General features: G+C 36.1%; 2 protein-coding genes and 1 long non-coding RNA gene across 5 annotated transcripts in view; 1 reads left to right on the top strand and 2 right to left on the bottom strand.

Annotated features, from left to right (window-relative positions):
- Positions 1-421: 421 nt before the first annotated feature.
- Positions 422-2,602, bottom strand: Fic (FIC domain protein adenylyltransferase). Of its 2 annotated transcripts, none has more exons than XM_029307732.2 (4): positions 2,269-2,602; positions 1,459-2,131; positions 1,165-1,371; positions 422-950 (listed from the first exon to the last, which is right to left on the bottom strand). In XM_029307732.2, the coding sequence occupies exons 1-4, from the start codon at positions 2,474-2,476 to the stop codon at positions 578-580; spliced, it is 1,461 nt and encodes a 486-aa protein (XP_029163565.1). In that variant the 5' UTR covers positions 2,477-2,602; the 3' UTR covers positions 422-577. The 2 variants fall into 2 exon arrangements, with proteins under 2 accessions (XP_029163565.1, XP_029163566.1); XM_029307733.2 differs by having other exon boundaries at positions 422-938; positions 2,269-2,601.
- A 125-nt stretch (positions 2,603-2,727) lies between these two features.
- Positions 2,728-7,301, top strand: LOC146722200 (uncharacterized). Of its 2 annotated transcripts, none has more exons than XR_014925278.1 (7): positions 2,728-2,864; positions 2,952-3,076; positions 3,183-3,266; positions 3,353-3,476; positions 3,670-3,814; positions 4,007-4,150; positions 7,150-7,301. It is a non-coding gene; the product is annotated as an uncharacterized LOC146722200 (long non-coding RNA). The 2 variants fall into 2 exon arrangements; XR_014925279.1 differs by having other exon boundaries at positions 2,955-3,076.
- The window catches only part of LOC114934931 (MAP/microtubule affinity-regulating kinase 3-like), a 341,090-nt gene continuing 324,725 nt past the window's right edge, over positions 3,904-20,268 (bottom strand). Inside the window, exons 12-20 of the mRNA XM_085485235.1 lie at positions 7,955-8,016; positions 7,148-7,277; positions 6,620-6,926; positions 6,048-6,151; positions 5,842-5,952; positions 5,242-5,431; positions 5,023-5,135; positions 4,745-4,916; positions 3,904-4,569 (exon numbers count right to left, since the gene is read on the bottom strand). Of these exons, the coding sequence (XP_085341361.1) occupies positions 4,492-4,569; positions 4,745-4,916; positions 5,023-5,135; positions 5,242-5,431; positions 5,842-5,952; positions 6,048-6,151; positions 6,620-6,926; positions 7,148-7,277; positions 7,955-8,016 (1,267 nt within the window). The 3' untranslated portion in view covers positions 3,904-4,491. The remainder of the gene's footprint in view (positions 4,570-4,744; positions 4,917-5,022; positions 5,136-5,241; positions 5,432-5,841; positions 5,953-6,047; positions 6,152-6,619; positions 6,927-7,147; positions 7,278-7,954; positions 8,017-20,268) is intronic.

A 20,268-nucleotide genomic window follows, 5' to 3' on the forward strand; every position in this document is an offset into this window, starting at 1 on the left:
CTTTTAAACAATGTGACCTTTTAACAACAGTGTAGTTTTGAAAATTCGAATATTTTTATGCAATTTTAATTTAAAAAAATATCTCTTACATTATTTTATTGCATAAATAATGTGCAGCATATATTAATTTGTTTCTAATTAATATTAGGGTTGATGTAATTTATATTTTTGTTCTATTATATGTACACTTTATAAATATTATAAATTAATTCATATTTTGTACAGCACAATGGAAGATTCGTATTTACATGGATATGCAATAAAATAAATCGGCAATTTTTAAATACTACGATCACATTTTTATAAATTAAATATTAAATAAGAGCGATATGCTTTAGTTTTATATATATTATATATGTATAGTAATCTCTTACTTCTGAATGAGTTTATCATTTTATGAGTTAATGATTATTCAATATCATCATTTTTTATGGTTATGTAAATTCTTTAAACTTTAAATTACACGAGTTTAAAGTTAAAGGTTAAAATTATTAATAAATAATGATATCAAATATAAATAACACTGAACATTCTTTGGTCTCAAAAATATTTTAGATTTTGAATTGATTCTTACTTTTCAATCGTTTTCAATCATTTCGCTGCTCTTGTCATCCAAAATAATCGTATTATGCTTCTCGGTAAATAGAGTCTCTTGACTCAGAGCAGGAACTTGTTGAGAAAATTTGCTAGTTGCCCATAAGAATAAATCTAATGTTTGTTCCGTGCATTCCGCTATAAACCTTACAAATGGTCTCACATCTCCAGTATTTGCTATTTGCAAGTTTTCATAATATTTATGACGATGTTGTTTGTGGATGATAACAGGCGGATATCCGGCTTGCATAAGAATCATATTCATAAGTAAACGGGATGTTCTACCATTTCCATCAGCAAATGGATGTATATGTACTAATTTATAATGTGCGAGAGCCGCATATCTACGAAACAAACTGGATTAAAATTTTGAACATAATCTTGGCATAGAAGTACATGCGAGAGAAAAGATATACACAATAGTTGCTTTCCATTTACATTAAAACTCAGATAAATATTACTTATGGCTTTCTTCAACATCCATGTTAAAGAAAGACAGAAGTGAGATTTATCTGAGTTTTGATGTAAATGGAAAGCAACTAATAAATGTAAAATAAAAGTTCTTTTTACCTCACAGGATGCATTCGAATGGCAGATTCACTATTTAACCATAATGCAAATTCCTCCATCAAATAATGTATATCGTCTGGACCTGGAGGTATATGGCCACCAACGTACACTTGAGTTCTTCGAAATTCACCACCTTCGACAGGATTCACATGTCCTAATACGCGTCTATGTATCTCTAATATATCTTTTATAGAAATGGACCCTACCCTGAAACATTTACATATAAATATTAGAATAGTAACAACACTTAAAACAGGATATTTACATTTTTTCATAAAATTATTAAAAACTTACCTATTGACCAAGGTCGCATTGATATATTTCATAGCCGCATCTAATCCAAGAATTTCATTGTGTTCATCAATACTCTTTCCATCAACTGCAATGCGTGTCTCAACTATGGCTCTTGTTTGTGCCAAATTCATAGTATTTCCCTCGATTCCAACTGTGTGATAAATATGATGAAAGTAAGCCTCCTTTTTAGCACGTATTAGTGCGACGTTGTTATCAGGTATCATTGATAGTGCATTCCTTTTCTCATCGATGCGTCTAAGCATTATTCTGTCAAGCTCTTCAACTACACGAGCTGTCCTTTGTCTGTTTATCAAAGCACTTTCATGATTCGGTTCATAAGTTAAAGCACGTACATAAAATTCATTAGCTTTGATTATATTGTTCTGAGTATACTCTAAAAACTCTCCATAATGATTCAAAATATCTGGATGACAAGGAGCTAATGCTACAGCATGTTGAAACAATTTTATAGCTTTCTTTTGCTTTCCAGATAATTTCATTTCCATTGCTAGATGTAGAGACGTCAGGGCCTCTGCTGTCGCTGTCGCAGTAGTCTGAACTTGCACCTTATCGAGTTCAGTGCTATCCAATGCAAAAGCAAGCGAGTTGTCATCGTTGATATCCATAATACTTGCTGGGGGAAGTGGTACAAACACCTGACGGAATTCATGTTCTAAAAGAAAGGTTCGAAATTAATTATCAACTTTCTGTTCTTATCACAATATGCACAAAATATTCCAATAAATGATATTTTAACCCCACCTGCAAATCTGCATTATACGAGTAGATACGTTTATCAACTTTACTCACCCTTGTAATTAGTTATCAAGCCACGTAGATATTGCGTCAGTAAAGCAAAGACGACAGCAACCGCGATTCCGGAAATAAAGACGAAGGAGATGACAAAACGATTCGGTGTCATACCGTTCGTGGCATTCTTGTATTTAGCGTTCACGTTAACAGCCTTTCCATAGTACAGATGTACGTAGTTGTAGACGCACGTAAATGTCGACAGCATCCTTCCGCGCGGTGATTTTCCAGGAATTTACAGTCGATAGCGAGCCCTGACATGCTTGACAATACTTGTGAATACTCGTGTGACGCGTCGCGATCATCTCCCATCACCGAGGAGCGATAACTCGAACATATCCATGTGGTCCGTTCTGATTGGTCGGGACTCGCGCGTTCCGCCAATCAGCGATTTCGCCGTTCGAATCGCGCGCGCTCGTTCCGTTCCTCCGTTCAGGCGGTCCGCCGTTTCGTCACGTCCGCGTCTTCCCGCGCTTTCGTCCTTTCGCTTTCCTTCGGCTCCCGCGTCGAGAGCGTCTCCTCGCAGCTCCTCGTTTTTCGAACATTTTATTATTTTTCGACGCTTTAATCGGCAACCTGGAAATACGAAACTTATGGTATAACACTTTTCTATTGGTATTCGATGATATTCGTTTCGATCCTCCGCGAATTGCATCGATTAACCAACATTTCTTTTCTCGCAGCAGTTTCACCTTCCCCGCCAGCCATTTTGGTTTCAAAAACTTCTCGCTCCGAACGCGTCTCTTCGCGTCTCCTAGCTTTTAGACTGTTTTATAACCTTTCGACGCTTTAATGTACAGCTCACAAGGTAAACAACTTATGGTACAATACTTTTCTATTGATATTTAATGTTAATCGTTTGGTTCCTCCGCGGATTGCATCGATTATTAATTAACCTAATTTTATTCTTGCAGTCGTTTTACTCTTTTCCTTCTCCACTCCTGCTAGTTTGGTTTTTGATCGCACTTGTTTGCAACATCTTTCTTCTTCTCCGAAATGTAAGTACTTATATTGAATCCAAAATAAAATTAATTGTACGACTGTATATTTTGATGCACTGAAATTTGCATACGTTCTCTTACAGTTCGAATATAAAGAGACGTAGGAGCATATATTTACGAATGTTAGAAGAGGAAAAGAAGTTAGGAAGTAAAACTAGCCAATTTTATATTAAAAAATGGGGCAGTCGTCGCAATATTTTAATTAAGGTATTTATATGTATATTAATTTTTATTATAAATATATCAATTGTATATTGTGAAGGGATATATTTGAAATTTTAATATATCCATCAATATGATATTTTATTGAAGTTTATTAGTCATACGTATGATTATTCTATATGTTATACATGAAAATATAAAAAAAATAATACAGAAATTTGTATTCATTTTCTTACAGTTCAAAAATAAAGCGACGTATGGGCATATTTCACATTATATTTGTAAACGAATATTAGAGGAAGAAAAGAAGCTAGGAAACAATAAAACTAAATAATTTTACATTGAAAAATGGGATGATCGTCGTTGAAACATTTTAAATTAAGGTATTTATATACATATTAAGTATTATATAAATATCAATTGCATATTATAGAGGGATATATTTGAGATTCTAATATATATGTGCATCAATGTATTTATTGAAGTTTAATAGTCATATGTACAGATTATTCTATATGTTATACGTGAAAATATAAAAAAATAATATAGAAATTTGTATTCGTTTTCTTATACAGTTCGAACAGAAAGCGACGTATGAGCATGTTTCGTTATTATATTTGCGAATAAATATCAAACGAGGGAGAGAAGCTGAGAAACGATAAAAATAATCAACTTTATTGGAAAATGAAGCAGTCGGCGTTGGAACATTTTTAATTGAGGTATTTATATTGATTATTATATAAATATCAGTCACATTTTTTGTGGATGCATTTGAGATTACCTATGCACTGCTATTAGTATTTATTGGAGTTTATTAATCATACGTACAGATTATTCTATATATTATACGTGAAAACAAAAATAAAACAGAATAACTTTTTGATGAGAATAATTTTGCTATAAGTAATCAAAAATTTTTAAATAATAATAGAATATATCCGAGAAATTTAATGAAATTAATTTTCAATAGACGTATATATATTTATACAATAGCAGTATTCGCTAGAGAAAATAATAACGTCGTTATTATTATCCAACCATTTCAAAAATATTTCAATTTTTACATATTTCTTCTAATTTTCGCACTTGCAACTCGATATCGCCATTGTGGAGTAAGAATTTTTTTATGAAAGCTTTCCTGAAAAATATTGCATAATTAAATTAAAAGCTGAACATGAAAAGAGAGATTGAACAAATAAATAATTGCTTCATCAATATTATTTTTTCTAATAAATATGTATTATAAAGATAATTTTATATATTTTTAATTTTTATGTTTTAAGTACATATTTTTTTTAAATATAAATGATTACTTTATTTCGCGAAGTAGGCATGCTTTCGCTGCTAACACGCGAATAGGTTTGCAAACTTGAAGGACTAGGGCTTATTTCATAGTTCTTACAGTTTCTAGCGAAACTTTCGCTCTTTCCCATTTTTTTAGAATTGATATAGGACGTGGAATTTTTCGATTGATGTGTCTCGTTTCTATTTTTATAATCAATATAACAATTAATTGTCCTTTTGGCAAAAATAGTAATAAGTATAAAATATAAAAATATAAATATATTTTTAGTGTTCCTTAAGAAAATACCTATATGATCGTCGATCTGAAATTCTATCGTCCTGACTTTTTAAAATTTGCGGTATATAATGTTGCTGGGGCGATAAAGATGAGTTCACGATAGATGTTTCGTGACGAATTCTCTAAAGAAACAAAAAATTAACAATGTACTAAGAAATATACGATATAATTATTATAATCATAATAATTGGAATAAGAAAGATAAAATAAAAAGAAGTCGAATTTTACGGAATTTCTCCGCTCTTCGGAAGAGCGATTTCCGTTTCCGGAGCGGCACCGCCAGTTCCATGTCGTGGAACCGTGTAATGAGGATTGCTTGTCCGACCGCTCTTGCACCTGGCCGCGTCGCATAACGATTATGCGATCCGTATTGTCAGAATTTTTGGATGTACCGTTTCGATAATTGACCTTCATTGTTCTATATAAATGTAGAGAAATAAGATATATCTCTGGATAATTATATAGTTTCATAGTATAAAGTTATATTTTGTTTAAAATAATACATTATTTTTAATATATGAAAAGAAATTTTTTTTTATAAAAAAACATTTTATATTTTATGCAAATATATCCAGGGTGTCTCAATTTTTTTATTACTTTATATACAATACTATAATGAAAAAAAATAAATATAATTATGAATAATAAAATAAATAAGCTATTCGTTACAAAAAATGATAAATCAGACAAGTGCTTGGGCTTATTTTTATTTTTGAAACAATAGTCTTGTTATAACTTTTACAAAATATTTTTCAAATATTTTTTTTTAAAATAGAAGTTGAAAGATTTATTTATAGTATTCTCTAAGTAATAAAATAATTATGTTACCTGATAGACATGGTCGATGATGATACATTTTCAATTTGACATGTGGAATTTCGAAGAAGTCGTGATGTTAATTGATAAGCAGCAGTGGTTGTTTGGTGCAATTTATGCATTCTATTAAGATTAAAAGATATACATTCAGATATAAATAATTATAATATAACAGTGCTTTCTTATGAAATAATTTTCACATCGTTTGGTGTTTTTACTTGATATTATACATGCCGCCAATTTCCCCGTATTTTCGCCTTATTATTTCAGCCTCAACAACGGCCACATTTGTTCGCATTGCTGTCGCAATCTCGTTTATTATCTATAATAATTAGCAATGCAATCATCTTGCACAGGCATTTCGTATAGCGTCACTAATTGGTGCATATTTTAAAACTGATCAAAAAAATCGCAAAGTACGCGGTGATGAAAAATTTAATGCATAATACTATAATATAATACATAAGAGAAGCTTTAATATAAAAATAAAGTGCATAAATTTGTTAAAATTTAAAAATATACAGTATTATGGATAATAGAAATATTTTAAGAAAATTAGATTAACAGATTTAGAAGTTTGCAGTTTTTAAGAAGACATTGTGAATATGTATTAAAGTATAATGTATACAATGGAGGGAAATAATTATGAAAATAGACACATTAAAAATAAAATTGTATATTATCTAGAAAGAATTGTATAGAGAGATAATGTATCGTATTTTCTATATATCTTCTTTGAATTTTTTCCACGATTATTATCGAAAATTAAGAAGCATCTTGTATACATTACCGCGTGATGATCAGAAACGTTTAAGTCGTCTTCAAGACAAAGATTATTTTTCGACGATGTGAGAATCCATGGATGATCAAGGATCTCTAGAATAGTAATTCTCTCGCGAGCTAATGGGACAAGCAAGCGACTTATTAGGTTTCTGCATTCGATCGATGTTTGACACATGGCTTTTTCTTGGATTGACGTCAAGCCCCTGTTGATTTGAATCATCAATTTCCGTCGACGTTCTTCCGACGACGTCCATTGATCGCGAGGACACAGAAACGGAAGTCGACCAATTGTCATTCCGTACAAAACGACTCCTCTGTTTGTCATATTGTTGTATAATATTTAAATGTTGCGGCACATTGTTAATATACTGTATAATAATTGAAATGCAAAATGGTCCAAGTGCATTTTTTGACACTATATACGTATGTGACTTTTATGAATTATTTAAAGAAAAATATTTTTATAAAAAACTCTTCATGAAACTTGCAAATATTTATATATCGTATCTAACATATGTATGTTTTTTTTATTTACAGGCTCCATAAATCTACTTCCGGCCCATATCGTTTACCCACGATAAAGAGTTCAGGAGCAGCATACTCCGGAGATCCGCATTGCGTTCGCAGAGGATCATCGCTGGCGTAAATGTTGCTGAGACCGAAATCTATGATTGCAGAAGAAGACATCGAACAGTAAGTGCATTTTAGATTTTCAAACCTTCGATTGCTATTAAAATCAGATTGCTATTAAAATTAAATTGTGAATAATTGTGTAAAATTAAATTAAAATTAAATTAAATTAAAAATTAGAGTGTGAAGTTATCATACATCAAATCAAATACGCATATAAATCACGTTAATATATAAGAAATAATAAATTGTGAAAAGTAATAATAAATTGAAAAATAAACCGCGCTATATCTTATTGATTTTTGAAAGTAGGAAAAATCAACAAATTATGAAGCATTTCATATTCTATTTTATTTGTTATATCTTCGATATTTTTGTAAAATATATCTGCATGAGGATCTGATTCGCCATAGCAGTCGAGGGTCATTAAGAATAACGGGCATCGTACCCGTATTCTGCATAATTATATAAATTGCGACCAATTTTATCGCAACTGCAATTTTTTATGCGGATTTTTGTCGAGCACAAGCAGATCTGATTTCACGCTCGAAAATCAAGGGTCACGCGAGCGGAAACATTATAGTCGGGATTTTCGCGATACACGCTAATCTACGCGGTTCGATCGATGGCGATTGCTACAATCGCCGCGACCATAACGTTCTTTCGTCCCGCGTGATATGTCGTTTCAATACAAACACACACTGCCTCTCACCCACTATCTTGATCTGTTCCTTGCGCTCGTCCTGCAGCACAATGTTTTCCATTTTAAGATCCCTGCAACAAAATTACAAATATTCAATAAGTCGCAGAAATTAAAAAAAAATTAATTAACATTTTATAAAATTAAAATTTCATTATAAAGCAATTTTATAAAGAATAATTTTTATAATACTAGTGACCATTTTCAAGAATAATTATTTTAATGAAAAAAATATTGATCATTCTTTAAAGAAAAATTTGAGAAAATTTATTCTTTCCTGTAATTTTTTAAAGCTCAACATTTTAAATATCTCAATAGAAGTTAGATTTTGATTAAAATCTTCGAACAATCTTTGATTAAAATAAATATTAAGATTACACTATTTATTATCACTATTTTAACATTGTTTTATATGATACTTTATAGTAAAAGAAAGTAAAATTTAGTTTATAATTATATATAAAGAAATATCAATTGATTATGTATTGCAGAAGAAGACATCAAACGGTGAGTGCTTTTTAGATTTTCTAGCCTTCGATTGTTATATTTATTGAATTTATTGATTCCTTTTTTAATCACTTGGAATTTTTTCTCACGATATATTTCGTTTCATCGGTTCTCTACGATTATACAATTTTTTGAAATCTAATGTATCTTCAATAAAATATAACGATTACGCAGATTCTACGATAATTATGCGAGTGTACGCAGGAAAAAATCCGCGCTGTATGCATATGCAACGTCCATAGGCACATATATGCGTGTGCAGTTTGCGCGATCACGTAGCGCGTTCGCGAGATTAACGTTCTCGGCGCAAGAACCTCGTGGCCCTGACCATCGCGCGAAGGTTTCTTTGCTCGTATCACCGTCTACGAGCGCAGCTCGCGGACCTTGCAAATTGTCGTTTCATCGGCATGACGACGTCTTGACCTCTCGATGGTGTCGGGTTCTTTCGTTTCTCGATCTCGTATACCCTTGACGAGACGTCAGTGTGAAAGAGCCAGAGCCGTCGAAATTTCACTATGTATCGTGCATGCATTTCTTATACAATTTCTTATACAATAATATAACATTTGTATTATACGTTTTTAAAAATAAGTCACAGTGATGTGATTCTCAATTGAATATAAATCTCATAAAATGAGATAACTCATCTTCTTTATGACAGATATTTTTTTTAAAACTTGTCATTCTAAGAGTGTTAAGAAAATATTAATTTTAAGTTAGCAAAAAAATTTAATAGATGATCAGAGTGAGGCTGTGAAACGCATTTTGTATTAGTTAGAAAAATCCGAATGTTTCGAGCATCCTTCAGATATCGAAACTTCTAGCTAAGACCTAAGCTGTCACTGGGATCAGTTGGCAATGACCCTGTAGCTTATCCGTGGCAGAGACCTTGAGACCTTGAAACGCATCATTAAAATCGCATCGCCGCGATGCGAGGAGCCAGCGTGCGCTTTGGGTGTCGCTAATAAGTAATAAAAGAGAACTCGCTCCTCTCGGAACACGTGCCCGCGGCGAGGTTAATACCGTCACGGGATGCGAGGCGCGTTCGTCGGGATCGTTATTCGTTGGCGCAGGATCTAGAACATAGTATTTTTCTTTATTCCCGGTTGTTGGCCACTTCCTCCCGAATTTTGAATCGCTTGAATACCGTGAACAAACTGTCACTCTAAGATACCCGCCCAAAAAGAGCGAGGTAACGAAGTGATAAACGATTTCCGAGTTGTCTTTCGATATTAATTTATCGGTTGATTTTTCTGCTCTTTCGTTATAAATAGCAATTATGTTTAGCATTAATAAAGGAGGAGACACAAATTTTAATAAGAGAATTTTCAGAAAAAACTACATATAATTTTAACCTTTTTCCAGAAAAATATAAAAATTTTAAATATATGTATACTGAAAGAAATTGTTAACTTGACTAAACCGTTCAACTAAATAATATGTTGTTAATTAAACAAAACATGTATTTAACTTAAATACTAATATATGTTTAATTTACAGTAATTTAGTTAAAAGGTTTAATAAAGTTAACAATTTTTTTCAGTGTATAAACACTTGCGTAATCTATATAATTTTCTTGTTTATATCACTATGAGGATGCATATACAAAAATTCTAAATATAAATATGTGTGTATATGTTCGACGTAATTCATAAAATTAAATATCTCATTATACGAAGATATTTTTCTCTATTCCATATTCTCTAATTAATTATACAAAATCAACTAAAACATAACTAATCGCTTAATTAATATCCATGAATGTAAAATCATACAGAATATATGTATACATATTATAATTATTGATTAATCTTATAATTAGATTTCACGGTACAAATTAATCATTAGGTAACGTCGAACGTACAACGTCAATAAATTACCGAAATAACAAAGGAGGTATCAATAATTCGATCATCAAAGCACATTACTCCGATATCGAAGTTGGAGCATCGAGCGCGCGGCCTCCGAGCGATGCGTTTCTGCTGCATCCTCGACTGCTGCGGGATAATAGTCGAAACGACCCTGAAGCCGAGGCCACGGTTGTTCGTTGGCCTGGACGATTACGTTTCTTTTATATCGTCGTAGAAGTGCCGCGCTGCCTGGGAACGCGCGTTCGCGACAAACTTTTGCGACAAATCGCGGGAGATCCGATTAAAGCTCCGCCGCTCGCGCTCGCAATCGCGAGAACATAATTGCCGGCGTAAAGCGACAGGTGGTCTCGCGGACTTGATAAGAAAAAGAACAGAAATAAATAAAAGGTAAAACAAAAAGAAAGCGAGATGTATCTGCCCCACACCTCTAGCGCCGTTAACGATCGTCCCTCTTCTCTCATCTCCTCTCGCTCTGAAAATAAATTCGCGCGGTCCGTGACAAAAGTGATCGATGGACGCGACGATCCAGATATTTCTGCTAATCCACACGGACGGATGAGATCCGCTCACGTATTGTGAGATGGACGCGTTGCATCGGAAAGGGAAATTGCATTCTATCTAAGAAATATGTAAAAATTGTAAATAAATTTTACGTCTCATAAATAATTGTTGCAATTTAAAGAAAAAAAAAGAGTCACTTCCATATAAATCGAATTATTCTGCGACGCGCACAGATGCTGCTTTTACGAATTTACTGCTAATTGACAGTTATCTTTTACGTATCGCCGGACAAGACGATAGCATCATCTACTGTGCATGCTCTGGAATATCCTCCACGCGCCCATAAACGCTCGTAAACGCTCGCGATGCAGGAGCGATGCACTCGGTTGCAAGCGTGCGCGCATCCGTAAGTACTTAAAATTTAATTGCCGACCGTGACCGTTACATCGCAGTTTATTTCGGTCTCGATAATCTGGGTCCACACCGTCCGAGCTTTCGCGCGATTGAGCGGGGTCATGTCCGCGTTATGAGTCGCGAAATTGCCGAAACGAAAATCGAGAGACGCGCGGAATCGAGAGTACAACGTAGCGGTCGATTTATCGTTCCTCCCGCGCATAAATATTCGATGCGCGGCGTCGCATTGATACGCGCGCGTGAGCGCCGCAGAATAATAGATAACGAGATATTTGGGATGCGAAGCTCGAGGCGAGGTTTTAATAAACCGGCCGGATCCGCGCGATAAACCGGTCCGCGTCCGCAGTTGATGCGTGCGGAAAATAATTCCAAAAGTTCGGCGGAAAAAAACGTGTAAACACGTTTATGCCCTCTTTTGCATCAGATGGAGTCATTACAGAGGAATTTTTCATTTTTTCAATTCTTTATACACACAATTTTAGAGAATCGTTGCTCCGATCGTTCAACATTCGAAATTAAATATATTACGATTGATTATATCCTGAATTATGCAAATCTGAGACAGAATCGTTTTTGCCTTATAAAAATATATATAATTAAAGCATTTGATATGCAGATCTATATTTTAAGTGATAGTTCGTGAGAAAACGCGCCTTCAAAAATTGATAAAACAATTTATAGAATTACTTATACAATAAAAATAAATGAGTGACACTTGTGATCAGGAATGACGATGAAGATCAGATGGAGTCGTTACAGAGGAATATTTTTCATTTTTTAAATTCTTTATATACAATTTGAGAGAATATTTGCTCCAATCGTTCAATATTCGAAATTAAATATACTATAATTGATTATGTCCTGAATTATGCAAATTTGAGGCAAAGCCAGAATAATTTTCGCCCTATAAAAATGCATATAAAATGCATTTGGTACGCGGATATCTACATTTTAAATGACGGTTCGTAAGAAAACGCGCTCTCAAAAATTGATAAAAGAATTTATAGAATTACTTGTAAAATAAAAATAAATGAATGACACTGCGATCAGACATGACGATGAAGATCGTGACGTTGTAACGCTGGTTCGTCGACCGTAACCCGCATGTTCGACGCGTGTCTCTTTATTTTTCCAGCTGGCACCCCGCGCCGATTTCGAGCCGTAAACAGTGGAACAGACGGGTTCGCGGCTTATCTCGTCTTAATACGTGTCGTTTATTAGCGCGTCGATATGCTTGCAATGTGTTTATCGCCTTGAACGATGTTGGGAATCTCTTTGCCCGAATATCGGCGACAGTTGATCGCGCTGGAGAACGCTTATTCGCGGCTATTCGATTCTTTTACTGCTCATATATTTATTTAATTGGGATCAACATTTTTTGCGACGACAACGTGAGATTTTCGTTGTGAACACGCGTGTCACTTTTTCTAAAATTCCTTTAAACTTATTTTTTTTAATTAACAACGTACTCAAAGGTATGTTGTAATGAAGTTACTTATATTGGTTATTAATCGATCAATATCGAATTTTATTTGTATTTGCACGTGTAATATTCCGTTATTACACGATAAAATGATATTAATAAGCAGTTATTTCGTGTAAGCGATTCAGCATGGTTAAGATTTCACATGTAATACCGGGAGATTCTGTGGCTACTGTGCAAAAACAAATATGGCCATTAAAGTCGAAATTAATTTTATTTTACGCGGCAAATGAATCAATGGTATGCAAAGAGATGCTAGAATTGCAATTAGTGCACTAAATACGTTAAAATGTCGCATCGCATATATCTATATAACTATTTCAACATTCCATTTAAATTCGAATAAAAATCCAAGTTGTTTTATTTTTCTTTTCTTCGCAGAATTGAGCGATTCCAAAACTAGGTATCTATACTTACATAGTATTTTTTTTTAAATATAAAAAGATACATATACGTGATTGGGGTTGCGCTGGGAGAACGAAAGGGTTAAATATTTCTCGCAGGTAATCGGCGTGATATCGCGATTCGTGTGTTGCCGGTGCATCGTGCGGCTCTCGATCTTCTCGCGCTTTTTTTTTTTTGCCCTTAGCAGGGGCCGTGGATGCGTGGGCGGAAGGGATCCGGCCAGACGGGGTCATCGGCCAATCCTGCACTTTTCGCCCTTCTCGCGCACAGATACGCATTGTCGTGGCCGTAGCCGGGAGTTCTTCGTCGTATGTAAATCAATTTAAAATTTTTCAAAACTAAAAAGAAAAATATTTAAAGCCTTGAATTTATTATTTGACTGCAAAAAATATACGAGGAAAATATGACGGAATAAAAAAATATCTAATTTATGGCTTCCTTTTAGATATTTATTACCGTTTCATAATGTGCTGTTTATAAAACACAGTGTATGATCGTAAAATATATAAAAAAGTATCGTGTTAAATGAAGTTGGCTCTACGAAAATATAATAATTTTCGGCTCTACAGAAAGAACGCTTTGAGATCAGAAATAACTTTACACCGCCGGAAAAAAAGATCGTTTCTCTAGAATCTATTTATAAAAAAAAAGAGAGAAGTGAAAATCGTCTCGTTTTATGACTGTTTGTCTTCATTATTTCACGAGCCCTTAAGGATAGCAGTTATCGCTCTGTGTATCAGGTTCAAATGGTTGTTCTAAGCCAAACTTTGGCTTGGACCTAGATCGTTCACATAAAGAGCGGCTTCTACGAGATGACACGTAATCTACGGGCTACAAGGGTTCCGACGAGAGGTTAAAGGCGGGACGCTTCTCGAATACCGCGAGAATTATTGTCGGTGAAGCGGTTTAATTTTCAAACGCGTTTGCGGTCGTTTCGGCGCGAGCTGTAATTTCCGTGCCGCGCCATCGTGGGTGGCGTGACGCGAAATCGGTGGTATGTATACCGAGACGGTAACGGTAGCGATAAAAATATGCCGCGTCTCCTGATGCTTTACGATTATTATCAACAGCGTATCGCGACTAGAGTCGGAAATTCCTGGGGCGCAAAGCTTCAGCGTCACTTTTTCGCGTTGACGATCGCGCAATTATGTCGCGGTGTAAAAAAAAAAAATACATGAATAAACGAAGTTCGTAAAAACGAAATCCTACGATTAATCTAACAATCAGATGATAAATATTTTCTGTCTTTACAAAACATTCTTGTTGAAAAAAATGATCCAGAACAAGAGAAATACATGAATAAACGAAGTTCGTAAAAACGAAATTCTACAATTACTCTAACAATTAGATGATAAATATTTTCTGTCTTTACAAAACATTCTTGTTGAAAAAATGATCCAGAACAAGAGAAAGCGGCATTATTTTTAAATTTAATCTATTATATATTACTGAAAATCATAATTTTTATTCAACATAATTATCCGCATGAAAATAATATTCTTAATGTACAAGTAATTGATGGCACATTTCTATTTTTAATATTAATAGAATTTGCTGAATTCATAACGTATAAATCCTCGGAAAAAACACACGCTTGCGGTGCCGAGTATAATTTAGTCGAGTGTCGAGTCGATTCAATAAACAGGATGAACAAGACGTTCGATGAACTCGACGATGACGTGCATCCATCGAACAGAGAGATTGTGGATGTAGGCTCTGCGGGACGGCAGAAGGAGAAACGGACGTGTATAGAGACGGAAAGGTAGAATGAAAAAAAGGCTCCTGCGGAGGGAAGAAGAGAGAGATCAAGGTGAGAGCGGAGAGAGGCGACGGTGGTTGGGGTAAAACCGGCGTGGAAAAAACTTGAAGTAATTTACAACAATCGTAAACGTAAACGCAGGCGTAGCCCGCTTGATTCATAGTGATTGCCTAACGGAACCAGCGCGAAAATTTACTCCAGCGCGCTACTCGTCGTCGGCATCCGGCATACTCCCGTCGAAAAATGACATCTGCATTCGCCATCGTTGCAACTTGCCCGCTTCACGAACCTAATTTATTCGCTTTAGATCCGCGACGTGAAATCGCTATCCTTGAGCGTCAATTATACAGTATACAAAATCTTGAGGTCTATAAATATAGCACATGGATTATACGTCAAATTCGATAAACTAAAAGTTGTAAATTTTCAAAAGTTTCTTTAGTGCAATTTAAAACGTCAACTTCGGCGTATCGTTTTATTTTCATATTTAACCCTTAGTCCCGACTCATGGGTCGTTTGCGACCCAAACGAACAAGTGATTTTTCCTTAGGTACCTCCATTTCTTAATAACAAACTATATAAAAAAAATAATTTTTATCGAAATATTATGATTGGGACTTCAAGTTGAAGGTTGCAAGAAGCTCCATGAATTTCTTCAGATTTTTTAAAGCGTTTTTACTGATCCAAATAACGCAAAGACGCAAACGACTCATGAGTCAGGATTAAAGGTGCCGAAAAGAACCTTTGGGACTAAGGGTTAATTTTGTGCAAAATGAAAATAAAATTTTTCGATCCGCGATTCACTCGGTTCTTCGACTTATAAATAAAAAAAGTCGCGATTAATATTTTAGTTACGTCGTGCTGCACCCGTCATGCGTACGTGTCCCAGGCACGTGCGTGGGTGCATGTAGCCGCGTATTTAGCTGCATGTCCACGTGCACCGGCTGCGCTCGTAACGAGTAGAACTCGCACGATGGCAATTATCTCGAGGCGAATTCGCAATTAAACAAGACGATATAATTTATCGGCGGACCAGTTCCTCCTCGCGAAAAGGAGGCTGCGGACGGACTCCCGGGATGGGCGGATCGAAGAGGAAGGAAGGATGGGCACCCTCCGTGCGTTAATTTATTAATCAAACCTGTTCCAGGACACCTTCCGCTCTCCGGGAGTGGCTCGTACGCTCGCCATGTAATTGATAATAAATATAACGCGGCTCGTTTTTTTTACTTAGCGGCGTCGACTGCTCGTCGCCGACAACGTCCAGGCGAGGAACACGGCCACGGTGATACACACGCACACCTGGTGCGTGACGGTGCGTTCGCGCGATACATGCGGCTGAAAGGGAAGCGCTCCGATACGTCTGCTGCGTAAATAGCCGTGTCGTCGCGCGTAATCGTCTGGATATATGAACTCCGCTAGAATAAACTACGAGAGAACGGAGATATAAATCTTTCTCTCTCTCCCTCCCTCTTTCATCTCTTCTCGCTCTCGGGTCGTCGCGTATCATTGCGTTCATTGCTAGTATTTGTACCTGGAATAAGCGTGGGAAATTCTACTCCTAGCACACATGCGACAAGGGATTGCGCGTCATGCAGAAAAAAAATATCGATGCACCGCGTGCCAGCCTGATTAGTGGTAGATTGACACATCAAGTGTCGAGAATGATTTGTCTACGATCTATGATGACGTCGTGGAAATTTTGCGGATAAATTTCTTGGTTATTTTGTGAAATTGTTTTTTTCTTTTCATTCAGTTGAAAGTTCTTCAACAACTTTTTGCTTCCCAATATTAATTACCTCGATATTTGAAGTTTAGTTTAAAATTCCGTCAAAATAAACCTTCTGTGAAAATAAATGTGAAATTAACTCGGGAATAAAATTTATGTTCCTATTTTGCGAATCCGCACTATGACTCGCGTATATTTTCGGCACGAAAGTTTGGAAGTCGAGGGGAATATCAACGAGAAGATTTTGACGAAGATCCGCATTTTCCAAAGCTCATCTCGGGCTTATCCGTGCGATAACTTTCGAACGTGCCTCGATACTCGACCTCGAAATCGCAGCTTTACCTCGAAGTTGCCTACGTGCTTGCCGATCATCCATTTCCGAAAGCGTCTTCCGGACTTTCGCGAACAACTTTTCACATATCCCATGTATATGATTAGGTTTTCTTTCTATTACTGCCTAACGCAATTGTAATAGATTAAGTCCGATCGCGTTTCTCGAAAAATCTCCATTCCATCGATCGCGACGACCCGCGTCTCAAATGGCTCGTCCTCCGTGAAATTCGTGTTTGCTCTCAAGCGGATACGCGTTTCAGGATCGTTCCGATTTTTCTCGGTTTGTCGACAGTTGCGGCGAAAAAAGCCGGATGGCCCGGCCGGTGAATTATGGCTCCTCGGAAGGGGCCTGGGAGCACCATTAAATGTGACGTCGTATAATAACCACATTAATATTGTAACGAGCGTCGATGCTCTCGCCCCGATCCACCGTACATCGAGTATATCGAGGCACATACATCACCCCGTTTCTCTTTTCTTTGGCCCGTACTTTTCTTTGCTCACGGCTCTTCTCTCTCTCTCTCTTTCCTTTTGCGTCCCTCTCGAGAAGAAGGGACGACGAAGATCGCGAGAGCGAGAGAGAAAGAACGTCCTGATTTGGATGCGGGTTGCAGGCGCCGATGACCTCGGATCGCCATCCTGGGGGGTCCTGGGGATCCGACTATCCTCGTGGTTTGTTCAAGAGTGTATAAAAGAATGGACACAACGACGAGAGAGAGAGAGAGAGAGACAGAGTGGAGGATTTTGAAATATCGCATGGAATATGTAAACGGCCGGCGAGAAGGATTTTTCGATTCGTGATGGGACCACTGAGTTCTTTTCGGTGATATATACATGGCGCTCTGAATTCTTTCTTCTCGTATCCTGCCGGGTGTGAATCTTTTAAGGTCCTTTATTTAAATTATACACAATTAATCCACGCGCATACAGAGACGTGAATAAATGAGGATCTGAAAATTCTGAAAGATACTTATTTCAGTGATCTATTTTATAAAATATAAAAGTCAATCTGTCGAAATTTTGGTTTAATTCATGATAAAATAGCAAGTCAAATTTTAATCTCGTTTGTTTGCGTTCAAAAACTTATGTCATTATAATGCTTATACATATTCCAGAACTTTAATCTCGTTGAGCGATTAGGAATTAATATATTATATATATTGTTCTCTTGTAATAATTTTTCTTATTCTCGATCAATTTCTTAAAGTCTCTAATGTTCGATAAAATTGTAGTTATTATTACAGTCGTCCCTGTGTTTGGTGCCAAAAATTATGAGTATGGTTACTTACTTTTAGATTATTTACGACAGAAAAAAATTTATTTGTTAATAAACAAGATCCGGAAGAGTTCCGTTTAACGAGATGTTTATATATATGCGCACAAATTTCTGCGTAGACGTCTAAATACTCGTTTAACAGTTTATTACAGTCGTCCCTGTGTTTGGTGCCAAAAATTATGAGTATGGTTACTTACTTTTAGATTATTTACGACAGAAAAAAATTTATTTGTTAATAAACAAGGTCCGGAAGAGTTCCGTTTAACGAGATGTTTATATATATGCGTACAAATTTCTGCGTAGACGTCTAAATACTCGTTTAACAATTTATTACAGTCGTCCCTGTGTTTGGTGCCAAAAATTATGAGTATGGTTACTTACTTTTAGATTATTTACGACAAAAAAAAATTTATTTGTTAATAAACAAGGTCCGGAAGAGTTCCGTTTAACGAGATGTTTATATATATGCGCACAAATTTCTGCGTAGACGTCTAAATATTCGTTTAACAATTTCCCTGCATGCAAAAAATCCAGGCAAAGGAAAAGATCCAAAAAACAAGAGATATATGTATAACAAAAGATATACATTAAATGTGAAAATCAATAAAAATCTCGACAGCAATTGACGTGGCGCAAATATGGGCCGCATTAGAAGTCTGGTCAAATCCAGACTTGCGGCCGTTTAACTTTATAATGAATACCACGCCTTTTATATATCAGGCGCAAGGATGGCCCTGATATGTATCTTTCCAATTCTTTTAAATAAGGCTGTAGTGTGGCAAACTTGCATGGTGCTAGCAAGTGTGGCACCGGCAAGGCAATTTCTACCAGGGTATATATATATATAAATATATAAAATGAATAACGTATATATATATATATATATATATATATATATATATATATATATTCATTTTAATCGTATTAATATTAGCATGTGCGTGTAGTATATTCGGTGATGAGGGTATGTGAACGTGAACAGGGAAAATCTGCGATTCACAGGGCTTCGATCCATTAAGCACTTAACCGAGAAACCGAATAAATCACAAAGGGTGACCGGATCGCGCGGCAGACGCGTATCGGTTCGACAGGATAAGCGAGGAGGAAACGCGTGGTGTACGGGAGAGGAAAGGCGACGGTACACGCGTCGAAGATGAGCGCGGATACATCATGGCGTACGAGGGTTTGTGCGCGGAGGCCGGTCGAAAACCCAGGGGTCGAACCCGTGGAATATTTATGGCGACCGCGCGGCGGCTTCTATTTTTATTTGCTACGAGAAATCGCGCTTGCGGAGAGCTCGCGTGAAACCCGAAAAATATACCTCCGTTATTTCGCTTTATCCCCGGTCTATCCAAACCCTCCCCCTTCCCTCTTTCCGCTCCATCCGGCCCTTTTTATTCGGCAAACCCGACTCGTTCTCCTCTCTGTCGCGCGTTCTCGCACGATCCTACGTATACGGGGAAAAATCGGCGGCGCTTCTCTTACCGCGAAGGAAGGAAGATCCCTTTTATCTTCGCGCCGAGAGGATCCGTCGTGGAGTCTTTGAACGTCGCCAGCGAAACATGCTAATGCCCGTTGGCACGAAATCCTGAGCGACAGTGGAATCCCGAATTTCAATAAAGGCGATAGAAGCGCTCCATGTGCGGTCCCTTTTGCGATTTTTTTGGTTGTTTACCGCTTAAACTCGCATCCGGATGCGAAAAATATGACTTGTAACTTCCGCGAATCGCAATAGTGCGGAGGGGAAGTTAAAAATCGCAGTAACTTACGATTGTGATACCAGGGTGTCTAGCGGTCAGGGAAATTTGGAAAACCGGGTATTGTCAGGGAATTTTACTATTTATCTGGATTTTTTCACATTATTCTATATTTGTCTCAATAATGTGAAAGTTTTTATTAAATAAATGTAAACTCTTCCTTGACTCCCAGTACGCTAATTTTCTGTGTTGTTAAAAATCGATTCATCTACTTCATGTTCGTTCATTTATATTTTCATCGTCGTGTTATATCGTGTAAATTATATATTTGGAAAAAACAATAAGTCAGGGAAA

Source organism: Nylanderia fulva, unplaced genomic scaffold, assembly GCF_048542155.1.
Source record: "Nylanderia fulva isolate GAGA-0341 unplaced genomic scaffold, ASM4854215v1 Scaffold35, whole genome shotgun sequence".
In the NCBI taxonomy this organism is placed as follows: domain Eukaryota; kingdom Metazoa; phylum Arthropoda; class Insecta; order Hymenoptera; family Formicidae; genus Nylanderia; species Nylanderia fulva.

What these genes read in the sequence shown, in the direction of transcription:
- Fic (XM_029307732.2), bottom strand. Translation starts at nt 2,476, where the DNA reads ATGCTGTCGACATTTACGTGCGTCTACAACTACGTACATCTGTACTAT. An exon ending in CTTGATAACTAATTACAAGG is followed by an intron (nt 2,132 to 2,268) that starts GTGAGTAAAGTT and finishes CCTTTCTTTTAG; the next exon opens with AACATGAATTCCGTCAGGTG. An exon ending in AATGCGACCTTGGTCAATAG is followed by an intron (nt 1,372 to 1,458) that starts GTAAGTTTTTAA and finishes TAAATGTTTCAG; the next exon opens with GGTAGGGTCCATTTCTATAA.